Source organism: Chelonoidis abingdonii, chromosome 4 (genome assembly GCF_003597395.2).
Source record: "Chelonoidis abingdonii isolate Lonesome George chromosome 4, CheloAbing_2.0, whole genome shotgun sequence".
NCBI lineage: Eukaryota > Metazoa > Chordata > Testudines > Testudinidae > Chelonoidis > Chelonoidis abingdonii.
In genome coordinates, this window is record NC_133772.1 from 148362282 (window position 1) to 148382923 (window position 20642).

General features: G+C 43.1%; 1 protein-coding gene across 1 annotated transcript in view; it reads right to left on the reverse strand.

Annotated features, from left to right (window-relative positions):
* Positions 1–20642, reverse strand: part of MNAT1 (MNAT1 component of CDK activating kinase) — a 214394-nt gene that overhangs the window by 67908 nt on the left and 125844 nt on the right. Inside the window, exon 7 of the mRNA XM_032789203.2 lies at positions 2396–2517. Within this exon, the coding sequence (XP_032645094.1) occupies positions 2396–2517 (122 nt within the window). The remainder of the gene's footprint in view (positions 1–2395; positions 2518–20642) is intronic.

Genomic DNA, 20642 nt, shown 5'->3' on the forward strand with positions numbered 1-20642 from the left:
ATAAAAGATGCTACCAGAATAAATGTAAAGGCTCCACACTAGGTTGGCAGTGTATTTGCAAAAATCTTGGTTCCTGAGGTTTGGATGAACTCAAGTCTGCATGTTTTGGGGAACTGTCCAGCAAGCAATAAATTGCAGTTTTCAAGCTGCAATATTATTATAGGGACAAGAATTTGTGTGTAGTCTATGACTAACTACAGTGTTATAAAACTGAGAAATTAGAATGATCAAGTAAAACCTCACTAATTTGCATAGACCAATGAAAATATTCACTTCAGAGGGGGACAAGGAGAGAGATGGAGAAACTGAGAATCTGTGTCCTTTTAAATTTAACCTTTGTAATAAGGTTCAACTTGAAAGGTAGCTAAAAGTATTCAGTAGGAGCATGTGACACCATTATGCTCAACTCATCTAACTCATTCAGCCAGCTGTTTGCAGCTGCCTCTAAGGCCAGCCATGGGACCACAACACATTTGTTAAGCATTTATCATCAGCAGATGAGCATGAGTTCATGCAAATACAGAAACCAATATATAAAGGAGTAGGGTGCTGCATGGTCTAATATATTAAAAATACCCAGCGTAATAGGATTTGAGGAGTAACAGCAGGGCACATGCAGGATGGGTATATTTGTTTTTAAATTACAAAGGGCCTCTAGACTCAGTGGGGAAATTCACAGCTTCTCCACATGTGGCAGATGACATCCACCAAATCACTCACTTGAACTCTTTCAACACCTGCATTTGGCAGACAAGTGGGATTGCATTCTTGAGGCCATCCCATGCAGGAAGAGATGAGACACCCTCCCACACACACTGCAAGACTACTCCTACCTCTTCCTGAGCGTCTTTGCTAAGTGGGTCTTGCTGACCGTGCTTCTCCAGAGCATGAGCGTAAGTATTTGCAAGACTGGGATACTGCATGTAACATTAGCAGCTAGACTGAAGCCATGCAGTACTCAGAGGGGGTTCGCTTTCCAAGAAGCTGTATTCTCCTGGAACTAGCATCACCCACACTTAGATACTATGGAGATAGCTCTCACTGCGCACAAGTTATCCAGGATATATGTTAGACATGAAATGCCAATGCCTAGGGGGCTCCCCACAGAAAAACTTATTTTCCCCCCCAAAAACATTTTCATCTGTAAGAAGGTCCATTGCTGATGGAGCTTCAGAACTCCCCCTGCAGCAGAGGTCCCCACAGCTGTGTTTCGAACAGGTGGCGAATGCCGGCTCCAAATATGTCTGGGTTGGGATAGGTGATGAATATTTGCTCTGATAAACTTGATATCGGATAATGAAAACGATAGGCATCAGGAATACATGGGAACACAAACAATAAGTGATTCTAGACAAGCTTGAAGGTCTTTCAGCAGCACTGAGTTTCAGACTGCTTAATCCCAGGGCTGACTGTGTTTTAAAACCTTTTTTGAGACCCCTATGCCCTCCCTAGATGAAGAGTATAATTTCTCATCTGAAAACACAACAGCACGTGTTGGCAGCGTCCACTGAAGTAATTGGAAATCTTTCCTTGGATTTCAGTGGGCTTTGGGTCAGGCCCAAGATGCGTATCAAAGAGTCCCTCCCCACTATACTCTCTCATTGGTATTTTGGGGTCTCAGTTCTCCTGTATGCACATTCTGGGATTATTTTTTTTTTATTTTGTTTCTTCCCCCTGACATCCTGCATTTTCATTGTTCTGCAATGTGTTTTCTAGAAGTAACAAGGGTGCATGATCTTGAAGTCAGCCAGACCCAGCTCAATGACACTATCCATCTGGCTGGTCGTGCATGTGTTTAGAGGGTGTTCAGCTACTAATCTCTTTGGCGGAGAGCAGGCATGCCACTATTGTGCTATTTAGTCTCCATTACCTTGGAACACCAGGCTCCTAAGTTCCCTTCCAAACATGGCCGCACACTGCAATGCAGCCAAACTGCTGAGCAAGCCCTGCATTACACTTTGACAAAGTTACGCTCTATGCTTCATTTCTCACAAACGTTGTTTAACTGTAGATGGCAGTCAGCGAGTAAATCTACCCTTTGCCATGGCAAAAGGCCCAGCTTTGATATTTTTACTGGCTAACTGCTGGGTAAATTAAGCCCCGGTTTTTTATTTATTTACTCTTTAATACAGTGCGACTGAAAATGAACAGCTACTTCACTACGGCTGCCAACGACAACCTTAAAAAACACTAATGCGATCCAGTTTTGCTCTCAGTAGATCTATAAAGGCTACAGGACCAAAAAAATTTAGCTTATCCACCCAAACAAAACGATAGTTGTGCAGGAAGTCTAATATTTCATTACGATACTTTTTAAAAAAACAACATCTATATGCTGCTGGCAAAGTGAAGATGGTAACATTCATGGAGATTAAAGATCTAATGTGGTACTTACCCTAGCCTTCCTAGAAGTTCAGTTTCTGGAACTTGAGGTCCATAGGACTCGACTTGCAGTGGCTGATACTCATACAATGCTTCCTCCAGTTTTTGGATGGGTGCTAAGGAAATATGCTGACTCTGTTGAAAAGGAATAATAATGAATCTTTAAAATGTGCCATCATTTTTTTGCTGGCTCCTTCATGGAGGTTGAGTGGGGTAAGTTTACAGTTAATGTGATGATCAGTCCACCTTTAAACTACATATTGTCCATTATATTTGCCATGTCCTGATGGTAATTTTAATTCTATACTGGACCTACAGTCTGGAACTAATGTTTTGTTAGCTATAATTCTTTGGCGGGATAAGAGGAAGAGCTTTAGTGAAATCAGTCTTGCCATCAAAGAGTGTAGCTGCAGACTCACTGGTGAAATTACGTAAAAATTTCACTTATCAGAAGTAATATCAAACTAATGTCTCTGAGCAATTGTATTCGATTTTGTAATCAATGATTTCCTGAAATCCCTAATTAGAAAGCGAAGTGACTTCAACTTCTCTCTGCAGGGCTTTCTAAGCTACCATTTATAGTGGCTCTGGTGATAAGACTTTTACAATGGAACACAATTAATTCATTCAGCAAACTCTCATTTGTTCCGTAACTAAAATATAGAAACACGCAAATATAAAATTTTAAATACAAATGGTACTTTTTCAAGGCCTTCAGACCACAACGAAACAAACAGCTAAAATTCCTTTTAAAGCTCCTATCACTCCAAAGTCTCAAAATAAGAGATTTGGGGTTTGAAAGGAGAGTCAAAGAAACAGATAGAGCCTAGTTAACAGATGGTGCTGCGTGACATTCTGCACAGATTTGTTGATCTGTCACAGAGTTTCAATTTTCTACTTTATTCTGTGGTGCTGACAAAATTACCAACAGCAGAACAGAGAGCACTATGATACTCCAATACAATCTGGGTACCCTTTAGGAAAATGGTAGCATTGCGTGTGTGCTCACTTGAAGACAGAAGTGTTGAATCTTTACATAGGGTTAGGCTGCATGGAGCCCTGACTCCCACTGGTGAACGCTCACTCAACTCTGTGGATTCAAAGGTGCTACTCATGTAAGTAACTACTCATCAGTGGGCACAAGGGGCTCACAGCCTAGCACATCATGTTAAAGTTAACTGAGGAAGGAGTGGGGGAAGTCACACGTGGGTGTAATCCTGGTATAATGGCTTCCCTGAATTACAAGCTTAGAAGTCTTTGCTTAAACATATAGAAGGCAGACAAGAAAACCGAGGCCCACCTGGTCAGGAGAAATACTATCAGTGAGAGAAAACTAGGTCAGAGCCAGGGGCCTTCCAGTTTGGTTAAAATCTCAATGGAGGCGAAGTTTTCTACTGCAAATGGATTATGCATGTGATGAGAAGGGATCATTTCGATTTCCTTCTCTCTGCACTGCACAGCAGCATTGGGGCATTGCTAAGGTGACACCTTGCATGCTTCAGGCACTTTAAAGGAGTATTTACCATGAGAAATAAAGTTCTGAAGTTAGTTATTCAATCTAGCTTTCATACTATTATTTCTATGCCAAAAACACCAATGTTAAAACTGAGCTACCAGTCACTCAAAGAAATCAGGAAATGCAAAAGTAAGGATGAAATTTTAACTGTACCCCATAATACTTTAAGGCATATACAGTATCTCAATATCATCTGAAGTTGTCAGCGGATACATTCAAGTGTCCATAACATTTATATTTTATAAAAAATTGCTCTCATCACGTGACACCCATTATGGACTATGCACGTGGAAACCTTTAGGTTTAAAAATTCAACTCCACTCCTAGCTGTGCTGTTCAGTCACTAGATATTTGAATACTTCAGCTGTATACACTGCAGGTTTCTCACTAGCAGCTTGAAATAACATTTCCCTTTGCCAATCAGGCACCATAAGAACAGTTACATCCTCCAAAATGTGAAAGGCCTGAAATGATAGAAAAAGCTTTTGTAGCCAGGCCTGTCATAGTATTCTTTCCTCAATCTGAACCTTAGAGTCCAAAAATGAGGTACTAGCATGAATTTCTCTAAGCTTAATTACCAGCTTAGATCTGATATGCTGCCACCAATCAGGACCTGAGTACCTGATAAACTCTGGTCTCCCCAAAACCTTCCCTGGGGACCCCCCAAGACGCAGACCCCCTGGATCTTAATACAAGGAAAGTAAACTCTTTCCCTCACTAGTGCCTCTCCTAGGCTTTCCCTCCCTGGGTTACCCTGGAAGATACTGGGATTCACACTCCTTGAATCTTAAAAACAGAGGCTTTCCACCTCACTCAGAGGCAATACAGATTCAAGCTCCGTGAATCTAAACAAAGGGAATCCCCTTCCCCTCCCTTCTTTCTCCCTGTCTCCTCACCACTTCCCTGGTAAGTACAGACTCAGTTCCTTGAGCCTCACTGGGGAAAAATCAAACAGGTCTTTAAAAGGAAGGTTTAAAAAAAAGAAAAATAAGAAATCTCTGTAAATACAAGATGTAATATTACAGGGTCTTTCAGCTTATAGACACCAGAGAGAAAAGCCTCCCCCCAGCAAAATACAATTTAACACACTTCCAGCAAACTAGACATCTGCAAATAAAGAAAAACAATTTAAAAGACTATAACTGCCTTTCTACTTAATACTCACTATTCTGAATATATAAGAGATTGTAGCAGGGAGATTGGCAAGAAACCTGGTTGCACGTCTAGTCCCTTCCAGGACTCAGAGAACAAAGCAAAGCCCAAAAACCACAAACAAGGGCTTCCCTCCACCGAGATTTGAAAGTATCTTGTTTCCTGATTGGTCCTCTGGTCAGGTGTTGCAGGTCACTGTTTGTTAACCCTTTACAGGTGAGAGAGACATTAACCCTTAGCTATCTGTTTATGACAAGGCCACTGACTGCTCCCAAGTAGTTCTGAAATTTTAAAAAACAAAAACATTGAATTTTTAACTTACCATTGTCTCTGCATTTATTTTGCTGTGATTAACCAGGCTGTGTGCAAGGAGCTTCTATGCACTGAAACATCCCTCTTACAATATACTGAATTTCAGTTTGGAAAAGTAATATTTTGTGCCCTTGAAACTTTCACAGTGATTTCTTCTGTGCTCCTTATTTAAGGCAATAATCCTCTGACTTGGATCGGCTGCAGTACCACCACAGCTCGTCCACAATGCAGTACAAACCTGAAACGCACCTTTGTGGACTGTTCCAAGAGGAAGTGTTTTTGTAATCACCCTATGGTTGATGTTTGGAGAGGGCCAACAAGCAGATCTAGTACCAGAAACGGGGGACTTGTAGCTAAAGAAAAGGCCTGGTGAGAGAGGCAAGAGGAAAGCTGAGGCTGGCCACACAGCCTGAGGACAGGGTTTCAGCACAGGAGCATACACTTGACTTTGCAGTTCTGGGAACAGGATTGATGGCTAAGGGAGGAGAACAGAGCTCAGCAGAGAGAGCTGTTTGAGTGGCTGATATCAATCATGGCGTCAAGAGTACTAGCTCCTGCTGCTTCTCCCACACCATGGCCTGAGTCCCCTATGCCATATCCTGGCATGTAGTAAAACAGCTTGGAAAAACTCCCCGGCTGGGGGGCCCATGCAATCAGGCCCCATGAGCAGCTGGGGAACTTAGCACCATGCAGTCCTCCATCTTGGCCCTCTCGCCTGTGGATACTTCCACCCTCCCTCCCCAGGCGTCAAGTGCATGGCCAATGGGGAAAGAAATGAAAGGAGAATGCAGGGCAAGGGTCTGTGTTGCGTAGATGGTTTCACGGTTCGCACTTGTTCATGCACTTCTTGTTTTGTTATGTTTTGGAAAAGTTCTGTTGTAACTGGTGTTTTGGCGTGATAATAGCAGCTGGCCTGCCTGGCAATGAGAGGATGTTGTACTGTTTTAAAACATGTTTATAAACATAAGCTTTTTAGGTCATCAAGAAAGTTTATTGCTATCACTGCATCTCATCATACAATCTGTATTTGAAACAATAAAGGTAAACACATGATCAGGAGGAACAGTAAGCAAACACTAATTCTCTATGCAATTAATTAGATAAAGCCATCCACACTTCAATCACTTCCTTATATGAATCCATACTGTGAATCATTCCCCACCTCCCATTTCATAAACTGTCACGTCATTCATATATGTCAATCAAGCTCCCAGCCCAGCCCAAGCACTGAACCCCCACGAATCAATTAGCCCCATCCCTCCACAAGCACATTCATAGAGGTGCTACCTCCCTCTTCCACTGGGCCATACAAGTCCATAACATGAGAACACAAAGCATCCCTGACGTCTGTTGCCTGGGTGCAACCAGCTCCAGCTGGGGTAGGTGCACTTTCTGGCTGAGGGAACTGATTCAGTGGCCCTTGTCTGTCATAGGTCCATTCAGGGCAAAATGGCTCACCTCTGGCTTTACAAAGATTGCAAAGAGCACAGCAAGCCATAGGAATGCAGACAACACTGGAATCCAGACAGCTCTGTAACCATCTCCAACATGATTTCAATCTGCCAAAAGCACATTCAAGCACCATTCTACACCTGTTGAGAGGGTAATTAAGCCATCTTTTGCCAGGGCCTCTGAAATCAGGGCACAGTTTCGTAAGCCAGAGCAAAAAGGGGTAGCGGGCTCCTCCAGAACAACAGTGGGGACAGTAACACCACTTATTACAATGTCATTTGGTGGGAATAGTGTCCTAGCCTGTCCATTAGCCTAGACTCCTGAGCATCATTAACTTTCCCAGTGCAGCCCACATTGGCATTCACAAGTTGATCTGTGGTCTCCACAAGGGTCTGTATAACAATAGAGTGGTACCCTTTGTGATTTATGTATTTGTGCTCCTTGAAGAGGGCAAATTATGGGCACATGAGTTCCATCAACGACCCTGGCAGAGTCTCGAAACCCCATTCTCTCAAAGCCAGCAACTACCTCAGGAATATCTTTTATGCTTCCACCTTTGCGTAAGCCACAATGGACCTGTAGCAGTCTGAGGTAGCCAGCTTCCAGATGGCTAAACAGCCTGCTTCTGGACTGGAAAGGATGCCCTCATGTGTTTGGCTTTTATGCTGGAGGTTGGGGGCAAGCTGCTCACAAAACTCCAGAAATACAGCTTTCTTCATGCAGAAGCTCTGAACCCACTGCTGGTCATATCAGGTCTACATAACAATGTGATCCCACCAGCCCTGTCCTGGTCTACGTAGGGGGTATCAGCAGCTATATTGAGCGTACTGAGCAGCATTAGCCAATGCAAGTCTGCCATGTCTGGGTACTCCTTGTCCTCTGACTCTGCCTACTCCTCCTCTTCCCCATGCTCCATCATAAGCCTTGCCAGGTGCCTCAGGTGGGTCAGAAAACGCCACCAAAACATCCACCAGCGTCTCATGGAAGCTCTGCCCAATTCCTGACACAGGAGCAAAAGTACAAGCAGGAGTTCTTCAGAAGGCACCTCCTTCATGTTGCTCTGCAGGCTGTGTTTGCAGCTGCTGAAACTTCCCATAACTTGCATGGTGGACAGCAAAGTTTTCCCCAATGCACCATGTCAAAGAGCAAGAGTAAGCGGCTCTCAGAATAACACAAAGGAGTGTGACATATGGTTGGTTTGACTCGGATCTGCATGTTGTAGTGTGGACACCAGAGCTCCAGGTTCAAGCCTGGGCTAGAAGATTCTTAACAGAGTTAACAATGAGTGTAGATGCTCAAGCCCCAGATTCTCTAACCTAGGGTCAGCTGACTAACCACGGGCTTACATTATCATGTAGACATACCCCAATGGCCAGCAGAGGCTGAAGGGGTTTGTTGCAATCACCGTTTTGTTAAGGGTGCCATTGGTGCACTCTCAACACTTTTACCTAGTATTAATTGCACTGAGATTGGCTAACGGAGGTGCGGGACTGCACAGAAAAGATGAGTGCTAGGCTGAGTCAGACTTCATCCTCTTTCACTCACTGTGCTGCTGCAAAAGCCCATCCTCCATCCCCCTTTTTGCCTTTGCTGCAATTGGCAGCATAGGGCAGCTGTGTTTCGTCAGTCTTGATCTATGGAGTTTCACAGATTTTAGAAGCAAGAAGAGGGAAGCATTATGATCATGTAGTGTAACCTCCTGTGTCACACAGGCCACAGAACTTCACCGAGTGATTCTTGGATGAAGCCCCATAACGTGCAGTTGAGCTAGCGCCTATCTTTCAGCAAAACATCTACCCTAGATTCAGAGACTTCAGATGGTAAAGTACTTGCTACTTCCCTAGGTCAGTTGTTCCAATGGCTAATTATCCTCACCATTACAAAACTGAACCTCAATTTCCCATTTGAATCTGTCAGGCTTCAGCTTCCAACCACTGACTCTTGTTATGTTTCCCTCTGCTATACACTTCGGATTAGGGAGTGAGGAGGTTTGGTCCCAGCCACTGGGGGCCAGCAGGCACTTCTGCACGTTACGGTAATTGGATGGGTTTGCATTGTGCAAGCACATCTGGACATTGAGGCAGCTGCACAACACAGTTCATTTGCTTTAGCTTCTCAGGATTACAACTTTAGGTGGTGGGTCTTGGCAGCCCGGGATAGATTCCCCTCAGTAACAAGGAAAAACATACAAACAAAAAAACAAACAAACAACACAGAAGCTGGGTTGGCTGGCGCTCCTGACACACAGATGTTGGGAGTTTGGGTAATGCCCTTTTCCTGCAAAGTGGGTATTAATCTGGCTTCACTTGGGAAGGGGTTAGATTTGCAAGAAGGACCTAGAACACATAGGAGAGCTAATGGTTGTCTCATGAATTCATCTGCATGGGGCTGTGGCTACATTCAGGCCTTGAGGCAATACAGGCCCAGGAAGATTTGTGCTTTGAGCATCAATTAGGTATGCTGGGGGAGGCGGGGAGAGAGCACAACAGCTGTGGCCTTCTCGCTTTATACTGCTGGGACAAGTTGCATTTAAAACATATCTTGCCCAATTAAGTTAAAAGGTTTAATAAAGCCACAGAGATTTGGTCAATATCATCTTAATCCGGTCTCCAGCCTGACTGGCCCCTAGGCATTCACATCATTGTCATCATGGTAAATCCCAACGGGACATGGCGTTCATGCAATCAAGCCCCATGGGGTTCAATTACTGGCAAAGTGCTCAAGGCAGCCTGATTGTATATTCAGTTTATATTCATCACTGGCATTCTTGTCGCACCTCTAAAGCTTTTGGTTCCCGTGTGCAGCAGCATTCCTTGGTACACACACTTTGGAATTCACTGGTCTTCCATTCTAATAATATGTCCATACCCAAGAATACACCCATGACAGTGTCTTGCTGACATTGTTCAGTTTGGTGAACTGCTGTAGTTGACGGCAAAGCTGGTCAGGCAAGAAGGAGCGCACACTAGTCGGATTATTAACCCAGATGAAATTAAATCCCTGATGATTACTATCAAACACCCTTCAGACGCAGATTACACCCACCTCAATATTAACTTGTCTGGATGGGACACCAAGTACATGGCAACTGTCAAATATTTGGGTAGGAGACAGAGCTAGATGATGCTCAAGGGGCGGAGGGTAGGGGGAAAGACAGCCAGCCAGCCATTAATCAGAGAGGTTTAAAGTGGAAGTCATTGTGCAACCTGATAGAAATCACTAGAGGCAAACACTATAACTTAGGGCTTCTACAGTGTATTATAAATTCAGAGCACTTTACACTTCTGAGAGGTAGGATTTTTAAATTTACTATTCTCCATCTAGAGGACAAGGCCTGCCTGTTTCAGCAGTAGGAGGAGTTTACAACTGTGCTAAAACCAGACTGAAGGTAGTGGGCTCCAAGATTTTCTTTTTGCATTGCTTTATCCTGACAGATCTAGAATTTGATTTTGTGGTCATGGGTAAGTGTTTCTAATTCCCCTTGGATGCTGTGATATTTGTGTACAAGAAGCAGACAGTATCCAAATGGTTAAAGAAATGGCTTCCAAGAACAAAGACAGCAGATATTCCTGTCTCCTCTCCCCACCCCCCATCTTTCTACTGTATTCTTTTTCCCCCTCATAGTTTAATTTAGGCACTGTTGCTGTCCATTATATTTTGGAGTTCATGGAACCACAGAAACATTGTTAATTCGAATTAAGATCTGTGTTTCAGCCTCATAACTTCGTTTACGTAAAAGTTTGCACAGCAAAGGATGTGTGTGCAACTGATTGTCTATTCATGTACAGTATGTTTTAGGTTAAAAAGAGACAGGATCTAAAATTTAAAATTAATGTCTTTTCTTATGTTACTTAATAGCAGATTTAATAATCCAATTTACTTTTCACTACACTAGATACGCTGTTTACTTAATGCATTTCTTTTTTTAGACAATAAAAAAAAAGACTTGTTAGTTTTTCTCTCAAATACACTAACACAATGCTGCAATGTTTGGGTTATAGACACTGCAAGGGGGATATTTCTGTTTGCAAAATACTTGTTTTTACGAAAGCTAAACCTTCGATGAAGACCTAATAATGTCCCTTTAAGAAAAGCTGTAATAGAAGCAGGCTGACTAGATCTTGGAAACAGAACACCACTACACCTTCTGTAATATGGCTGGGGAGCGGGCATTTGACAACTACTGAACAAGTTGGTGGTTGCCTATTAGTGTACAAGAACTGGGGCAGGGGCATGTTAAGAGGATGTGAGTTCAAGATGCCCCCACTTCTTATCCCTTGGTCTCCCAGCTTCCTTGTCCCCAAAACTCCACCGCATTTCCTCAGCCCTCAGACCCTGCCTGCCCTTCACCATTTCCATCCCTCTGCAGCTTACCAAAAGAACAAAACAAAAATCAGAAAAAAGAATCAGAGCTGAGGCTCTTCTCAGCGATCAGCAGAAACAGATTTAACACAAACATAAGGAATTATTTCTTCACACAACACCCAGACAACCTGTCAAACTTGTTATCAGAGGATGTTGTGAAGGCCACAAATATAACTGAGTGCAGAAAAGAACTTTTTTGAGGATATGTCTATCTACGGCAATTAGCTAATATGGTCCAGGATGCAACGCCATGCTCTAGGTGTCCCTAAACCTCCAGTTACCAGAAGCTGGGACTGGATAGTAAGGGATGGATCACTAGATAATTGCCCTATTCTGTTCATTCCCTCTGAAGTATTTGGCACTGGCCACTGCTGGAAGACAGACTACAGGGCTAGATGGACCACTGGTCTGACCCAGTATGGCTGTTCTTATGTTCTTATCTTTCCAGTGCCATGAAGAGGAGGATAAAGGAGGAAGACGATACTAGAGACCAAACAATGGATGCATCTGCAGTGCGAAGAGCAGGGAGATCTATTATGTTGCAGATATTTCCAGAAGTAGTAGCAGAAACCAAGGGTGCCGAGGTCATTAAAGCTTGTCTCGACGGTGCACATTTTTGCATTAGCAGATGGCTATACTAGATGATGTAACAGGTCTTTTCACTCTTTAATTCAGGCACGGGCAAACTTTTTGGCCTAAGGGCTGCATTGGGTTTTGGAAATTATATGGAGGGCCGGTTAGGGGAGGGGGGCATGGCATGGCCCCTACCCCCTATCTACTCTCCCCTTCCCCGCCACTTTTTGCCCCCAATGGCCCACCCCAGGACTGATGTCCCATCCAACCTCCCCCCTCCTTCCTGACTGCCCCCCAGACTCCTACCCCATCCAACCACCCCTTCTCCCTGTCACCTGACTGCCCCTGCCACCCCCCCTTCCTGACTGCCCCTCGCAGACCTCTGACTCCTTTCAACCCCCCTGTTCCCCACTCTCTGACTGCCCCGATCCTTATCCACATCCCTGCCCGCTGACCACCACCTCGAGCTCCCCTGCCGTCTATCCAAAGCCCCCACTTCCTGCCCCCTTACCACGCTGCCTGGAGCACCAGTGGCTGGCACTGCTAGAGCTATGCACCGCGAAGCACAGAGCCCCAGGTCAGGCCAGGCTCTGCAGCGGCGCTGCCCCAGAAGCTTGCAGCCCTGCCGCCCAGAGCATTGTGCTGGCGGCGGGGTGAGCTGAGGCTGAGGGGGAAGGGGAACAGTGGGGGAGGGGCCAGGGGCTAGCCTCCCAGGCCAGGAGCTCAGGGGTTGGGCAGGAGGGTCCCGGGGGCCATAGTTTGCCCACCTCTGCTTTAAATTTCTATCTATCTGTCTAGGTACCTACTCACACGGCCCCTCTATTACCATGTTATCTGAGTGCCTTCCATGTATTTAATAATGGAAATAGTAATCTACAATTCTATGTGCTAAGTCTCCTTTAGTCAGACTGTAATACTGTTACTTATATGCATACTGGTAGCTGAAAGCCCAGGCTGCTGCATGGGTGTAATTTATAAAAATCACATATACTTAAAAAAAAAAAAAGAAAAAAAAGCTGCCAAAAATGGCTCAGAACTTAAAAACTAGACAGTAACAGACCATAAATCCCAGTGATGATTCAACCAGGTGCTATTCTAAACAAAGAGCTTTCAACCATGCTCCTAGCTGTTTCCATCACATCACACTGCCGCTACAGACATAACAGCCTTGAGAGTGACAATCCTGGAATTTTATTATATAGATTCCTTTAGCCACAAGGTCACTCTCCTCCAAAACAATCTATCTGGGGTAAGGAGTATGTTGTTTTTGTTGACAGGAACTTAAGGAGTCTCTAAGGCGGGAATATTATTACTTCTGTTACAGCAAGTCTTGGAACCCCAGTCAAGGACGAGAGCCCCACTGTTCTTGGCACCACGCAAAGCGATGCAAGAGACAGTCCTTTTTTGATGCACTATCAAATGATATATATACCAAACACTAAGAGGCAAAATTAAAAAAATACTCAACTATTGTCGATTTCACTTACTGGCTATCTTTAAGAAGCCATTTTACTTTTAAGTTCACAGAAATATTTAAGTTTGAAAAAGCTGCTTTCATGCAGTAGAATTTCTGATGGAACAACATTCCTGTAAATGTTTTAGATATTCCAGCCTGAACCAAATACCTAATTTTTGCAGTTTCCTCCCTATCCCCCTCCATCATCATTGACAAGTCCATGTCAACAGGGCTGATCTGGCTTTCTGATTCTGATTAACTACTTTGTTTGGCTACAGTAATACACAGGAAAAGGAGAGGGAACCTGATAGATTTGGAGGGCTTCGTTAATATTATTTTAACCTTTACCCTCCCTGTCTTCCACGGCCTTTTTAAATAAACACAAAAAATGTCAAACTAAAATGCATAATACCATTCCCAGGTTTACAATTCCTATGCCAATTAGATTTTTCCAACAGGACTCAAACATCTGAAACCAGCAGCTCTTTCTCCCCCACAATCCTTTGAATCAAGAATAAATCTGATTTCTTCAGCAAATTATCACAATTTTTAGAGAGACAGCCCAGCACTACCAAGTAAAAGAACCAAAGAAACTGATCCACAGCCTGTCAAAGTCAGTGGGACACTTTCCATTCATTTAACAGGTTTTGGATCAGATCCCAGGTGGCAGTACTGGTTTTAAGGCTCAAGTGGCTCATGTGGAGAGGAGTTCAGACATGTAGAAAAAGCTGATCACGTTTGGACATTTACTGAGAAACAATAAAGTAGGCTTGATTTTTGAAATCCGAATAGTTTTAGAAAACACTATTTCACTACGAATGGCTCTGTGGTTCTTCCTTAGAGAATTTCCAGCAATATAGGAGAAGATCAACAGTGCCAAACAGGCTATTAATGAAGATGGTTACATGTGTGATTTAGTAAGTGCAAACAGGTATCTGGAAAATTAACCATATAGTGACTTAGGCTAAATCACATGCTTACTTACTTACTTCTGAATTTTCCTTCTGCAATATCCTGACATAAATAATTATCTGATCAGACATTTCTTAAACACCTGCCAAAAAAGCAACATTTCTCTAATCCCTCAGAAGAAAGCATATGTCCTTTTTATAAACTGAAATATAGAAGTCTTTTGGTTTCAAGCCAGTATCAAGATTTAGTGATTACTCTACAAGAAAAAATTCCAGTCCTTCCCCTCTTCACATCAATACTTCAAATTGCCTGTTTGTTACCATTATCTACAGCCCCAGCCACTGAAACACAGTGGTGATCTTGAGGAAAGCTTGTGTGTGTTTGTTGGAATGAGCCACTCATTCATTTTCAGCAGTGACTCCAGAATTCTGGTGAGAGTTGTCAAACTTCTCCTAGAGTCCCCGCGAGTGTGTACCGTGCCATTATCTGAACAAGACAGCATTGTGTCTGAGAAAGAATAAAAACACAACATTTTATGCCACTTCTCAATAACCAGCACACGGGTCATCACTGTATTCTTTACCACTCCGCCCTCCAACTCTCTTAGCTGAGTCTCCCACTCATGGTCTCAGCTCCTATGGATCTGCTTCCTTTCTGTGCAATGATCCCTCCATATAATGCATCCTATTATATGTGGAACTGACCTGGTCAATGCAGGACCATTATTCTACTGCCTCTCTTACCCTAGTTGTTGGGGGAGTCTACTGGAGGGACAAGCATGTTACCCTAAACCTCACCCCCTTTGATATACAGTAACTCCTCACTTAACATTGTCGTTATGTTCCTGAAAAATGCGACTTTAAGCAAAATGATGTTAAGTGACTCCAATTTCCCCATAAGAATTAATGTAAATGAGGGGATTAGGTTCCAGGGAAATTTTTGTCACCAGACGCTAGAGATAGACAATAAGTTTTAAACAAACAGTTTAATATTGGTACACAGGGATGATGATTGTGAAGCCTGGTTGATGTGGAGGAGTCAGAGGGTGGGATATTTCCCTTACTGCTAAATGATGAACTAGCAATTGGCTGAGCCCTCCAGGGTTAACTCTCTCACTCTATGACACAGCAGGAATGGAGGGAGATATGCACATTTCCCCTGTAAGTACACTGCCTTGTTAATTAGATCAGCTTGCTGAGACCACAGCTACTGCAAGCTCCCTCCATTCTGACCCCTGGTGTGTCCCCCCTGCTCTATGGAAGATGGGGTAAGTGGGGTGCAGGAGCAGGGGAGAGGGGGACACCCTAACATTAGCCCCCTCTTCCTTCCCTCCCCAGCACAGCAAGCAGGAGTCTCAGGAGCAGCTCCACAGGGAGCGGGGAGCTGATAGGGGGCTGCCGGTCCACCCTGGTTCCAAGGCCCCACCAGTTAGCTGCAATAGGCTGCTCTTCCTGCAAGAAGTAGACGAAGCAGGTGGCTGCCAAACGACATTAGAAGGGAGCATTATACAACTTCAAACGAGCATGTTCCCTAATTGATCAGCAACGTAGCAACAAAACAACGTTAACCGGGACGACTTTAAGTGAGGAGTTACTGTATTTAAATTGAAGGGCATAGTCTCCTCACCCTTAAACCGGCTGTTTAGGAGTTACTCATAGAACCTTGTGGAAGTGACTATCACATCCGCAAGCCTCAGGCACCAACTCACACTTCCTTTTTCCCACTGTGGCCTTATAGGTGTTGAATATTGTGTGTTCAGTCTGAAATGCCATTATTCAGGCATTCAACGAAGTGGGTATTCACTCACGAAAGCTCATGCTCCAATACATCTGTTAGCCTATAAGGTGCCACAGGACTCTTTGCTGATTTTTCAGAGATTTATGCTTTCTGTCTTCAGTAAGAAACAGTGATTTTCAATGTGTTATTCTATTCCCCAAAATTCCTAACAAAAGCATGGTAGTAACAGATTAAGTAAAATTAAGCAGACTCAGTTTGTGCTTCTACAATTAGATCTACCTGTGTGGACTCCTGATGCCAACAGGAGACACATACAGTCCAGTGAGGCTGCACACAGGCACATCTGTGTTAGTGATCCAGTTGCAAAACTAAAAGCCTTAATGTAGTAAAACTGAAGTTCTACATTATCTTAATTTGCACAATGAAAATACCCACATTAAGGGCCAAATATTCAGGGAGGTATCAACTCAACTTGCTGCCTTTACATGTAAACCACCCTGCACATGGAGTTTTTGCAAATAACCATCACAAATTATAGCACTTAGTACAAAACTCATTTACAATCAAAGTGCATACACAAATGGAGTTCATGCACGTTAATTTAATCTAGACTGTGCATTAAAAAAAATACAGGTGAACAAATCAGGGTCATGTTTAGAAAATTTACCCCGAAAGTTCTGATACCTAAGAAATTAGTACTAATAGTCGGGGTGGGAGGAGGTGGGAGGGAAGGAAGCTACATGGTAGTTGTAGTAGACAACATGGGACCACCCAATACTGCCTATAGTCAATGAAATTGGCTTAAATATTGGTCCAGATGGACCTACCAGTGTTCTTGTTTTGCTACAGTACAGCTCTTTGCAGAATTCTGTATGCTGACACAACATTTCAATTATATGACTATGGTAATTAGGATTTCCTGAAGGAAGACAAAATATGCTCCCTACAGCTAAAAGCCTATGCTTATGAATAACACAATGCTAACATTCTGACCTTCACAAACAGTTGTATTATGCGGTCTGTATTTCTCCCCCCCACACATCCCAAATCTCCACAACTATCATAAAATCATAGAAATGTAGAGCTGTAAGGAAACTCAATAGATCATCTAATCCATAACCATGCATGGAAGCAGGATTAAGTACCCCTAGAAATATATACTTAGAAATACTACGAAATATTGCTGTTAAGATATATACCATATGATGGACGATTTAAAACCCCTGCTTAAAACAAGGAGATTAAATAGAAAACTGAACTTGGTCTTTAAAAGGTTACACACGCAGTTGGTTTGAAATTAAGTGACCCAAACATTCCCTGCCCTGTTAAATTTACACAGTCTGAAGCAAGACAAACTGCAAGTAAAGATACAGAACAATGCCTCAATACGGTAACGGTGTAAAGGTTATTAAGGGAGAGAAGAAAAGAGTGGGGGATTCCTGAAACAAATGCATTTTAAGAAGGCATTTGGTGGAGGTAAAGAATGTGTCTGGCAGAAGAAAGAAAGTAAAAAAGGCAACTGCTACGGTGGATGGGGACAGAATGGAAAAAGCAAAGTGAGAATAGGAGACTAAAGATGAGGAAAGTTAAAGGAATGGGAAAAACAAAGGGAGGAAGGGTGAACAATTAGAAATAGCATCATCGATATGGCGTGCAGGCAAAATCAGGCATGTAGGAGATATGTAGAACTTAAATTTGAAGCAGTAATTTTCAGGCAGTAACTGCAGGTTAAAAATAAGCAGTCACTACAAATAAGATGTGCAGGACACCGGTTTTAAAAGAAAATTGAAATCCTTATGCAAAACATTTAACTCCTTGATATTAGCTATTCATTATTAGTATAAAAAAGATGGAAATAGTTTATAATCTCTGGACTCTATTCTCATCTTCATGCAAAGAGGAAATAGTAACAACATTAGCAGGAGGTACATGTAAAAGAGCCAGAGAAATAACTGTCAAGGTCGATTTAGAACAAACACACGCACAGTCCACTATCTCCAAAGCAGGCTCAGGATGGCTCAGTGGTAGCACAATCATCTCCACAATACCCTACAAACGGGCATAGATTCTGTTAAACCAAAAGAACACCCCCAGGGGTGGAAGGAAGTACTGATTTACTCCACACACATGTATTCCTTTGTTCTTTCTGCTGAGACGGACAACAGAGGGGCTAACTGCACTGGTGGGGTGGGTTTGTGATGTTCCTCTCCATCTGTCTAGATTTCGGAGCATGCCCAAAGTAATTTTTTCAAACTAAACACCACAAATCTCATACACAAACATCTTATTTTTAAGGCCCAATCCTGTGGGGCTCTGAATGCCTTCAAATCTATGAAGTGTTGAATGCTCACAGCACCAGAAACTCTTTAAGGTGCTGGCTGATCGGCTGAATCCCCTAGAGGTGGTCCCTCTGCATTAGCAGCATTGAGAGACAAGGTGGGTGATGTAACATCTTTTATTGGACCACAACTGTGTGGCTCAAAAGCTTGTCTCTTTCTTGCCAACAGAAGCTGGTCCAATAAAAGATATCACTTCACCACATCGTCTCTCTGATATCCTAGAACCAATACAGCTACAAGTACACTGCATTAGCAGAATTGAGGCACGCTGATAGGTAACAGCATGGCCTAGGACAGTAACATGGATTTACTGACATACCTTTCTGGTATACTACAGGTCATTAAAATTATTGTTTGCTGCAGGGTTTTTTCCTTAAACACAGTGACAAGCATGTAAGGCACTTTACAGAACAAACAGACAACCATGGTGCCTGCCTGGAAGCGTCTACAATCTAATTTTAAACAGCATGCTGGAGACAACTAAACAAGGGCAAGTATTATAGCGATGCAATCACAAGGTTACTCCATTTAGATGTGTGCATCTTGATGGTCCAATTTGGAAGGGGCTCATTTATTTGTCATGGAGACAGGCTCCGGGGGGCGGGGGGCCCCTAATTAAAACACTGTATTCAAATCAAACCAAGAGCCCCGTGGTTAGCTTTTAGCAGCCAGTTTAAGGGCAAGGAGGGATAGAGGTAAGTGGGAGAGACCATTCTGAACAGCCATCAAAACTGCATTAGATCCCAGCAAGTTAGAGGGAAGCTGCATTAGTGGTCTTACCACAGGTGCAAAATGGTCCGACCACAGGTGTACGTGGAGAGTAGTGCTTTAGAAATGAAAAAGAAACATCCTGTTACAAGATGGGGAGAAAGTCATCTAAATTCCAGTGTAATTCAAGGGCCCAAGTGTACCCTTGTGCCTATAGGGAAGTTAAGAGCACTCTGTATGGGGGAAGAAGTACATTTGCATGTAGTTCATTGCAGGGATCAGGGCCTAAACCATATGCTAGATGCTATAGTTATTTATCTGTTGCTGAGGTATATAACAAAAGTTGGCTGTAATCTGAGGAAAAGGAAGCCTGAGGATAAAAATTACAAACATTTGTTAGTCAAAAGACTAAGCCTATAGGAAGGGTCTCAATTTTTTTGAATTTCAGATGTCATTTCCATACAGGAAAATATGCACTAAGCTCTTCATAGTCAATGCAAATGTTGCTGGGCACTAGGTCAAGGCAGCTGCCATGCAGAGAAATGACCTGAAATATATTGATCATTTGATTTCCCTTCAATTTCATGCTATTAGGCCAATAAAACAAAGCAGAGCTACAACTTAACAAGCCATGTCCAGTATCTTTACACACTTAGCATTACAATTTAATTAGCCTTACTTGTCAGTTTAAGAAGAAAAAAAAACCCTAATTTTTTCTTTACTCTGAAACGACTAAGTCCAAATCCCTATACAAGAAGTAATAAAAATCACTGGGTTTCTGGTAGCAATAACAAAAACAAGGGCAAGGTTAACTCTTACGTTTTTATGGCAAACAAACAATCAAAAGCAGATGTTTGAGAATACAAGTGAGATGTCAAAGTGGTTAAAAAGAGCTTTTCAAAACCAAACGCAACTGATTAATTTATGGCTTGATCCAACCATTACTCTAGCCCTTCTCAAAGTTCAATCATTCCCCTGAATGGGTGGAGGAAATTTACTCTAAAACTTTGACTCAATACAGGTTGAAGTTAAGGGGACTTAAGTGCTTGCTTAAGTGCTGTGAGCAGAAGTTTCACGTTACATTCCCCAGCATTCTGGAGCAAGACATCATTTTTCAGTCACACAAGGAGTCTGCAGTGATAAATCTATAGCCATTCTTGCACTCCAGGGAGCAGAGCACTTTTTAAAAGAACATTTTACGATCAATACACAGATAGGAAGTTAACTTTTCAGCTATTTCCAAAATATGGGGGAAGAGAATGGCAGTTTTGAAAATGGGATCCATCCTTACATTGTACAAACCGGAATCTCATCTGAAGCTTCTCCCTTGACATAAAGGGTACATCTCTACCGCATGTTTCTTTTGGCATCAACTAGATTACATACAAGTGCAGGCCTCCCCCGTGCCGCACAGGCATAAGGAGCAGTGCAGCTGGAAACACACAGCTTGGGCAAGGAGAGCAAAGGCACGCCTGGTACACACGTGAGTACACACCCTATACACCTTTCTACTCACCCAAGCCACGTCTCCCTTTCCTCATTTTTTTAGCAGTGTAGTGTCCTGCTGCCTCCATGCTGCCAGAGCCATTCCCTGCCCCAGTGAAAGGCTCTACCAGCTCCCCGTTGCTGGAGCCTTTCGCCACAGCAGGGAAAAACTCCAGCAGGGGAAAGGCCCTGGTAGCGGGTTTCCCCACTGCCTCCTTCCTGCCATAGCCTTTTCTCCCTGGCAGCAGGGAGT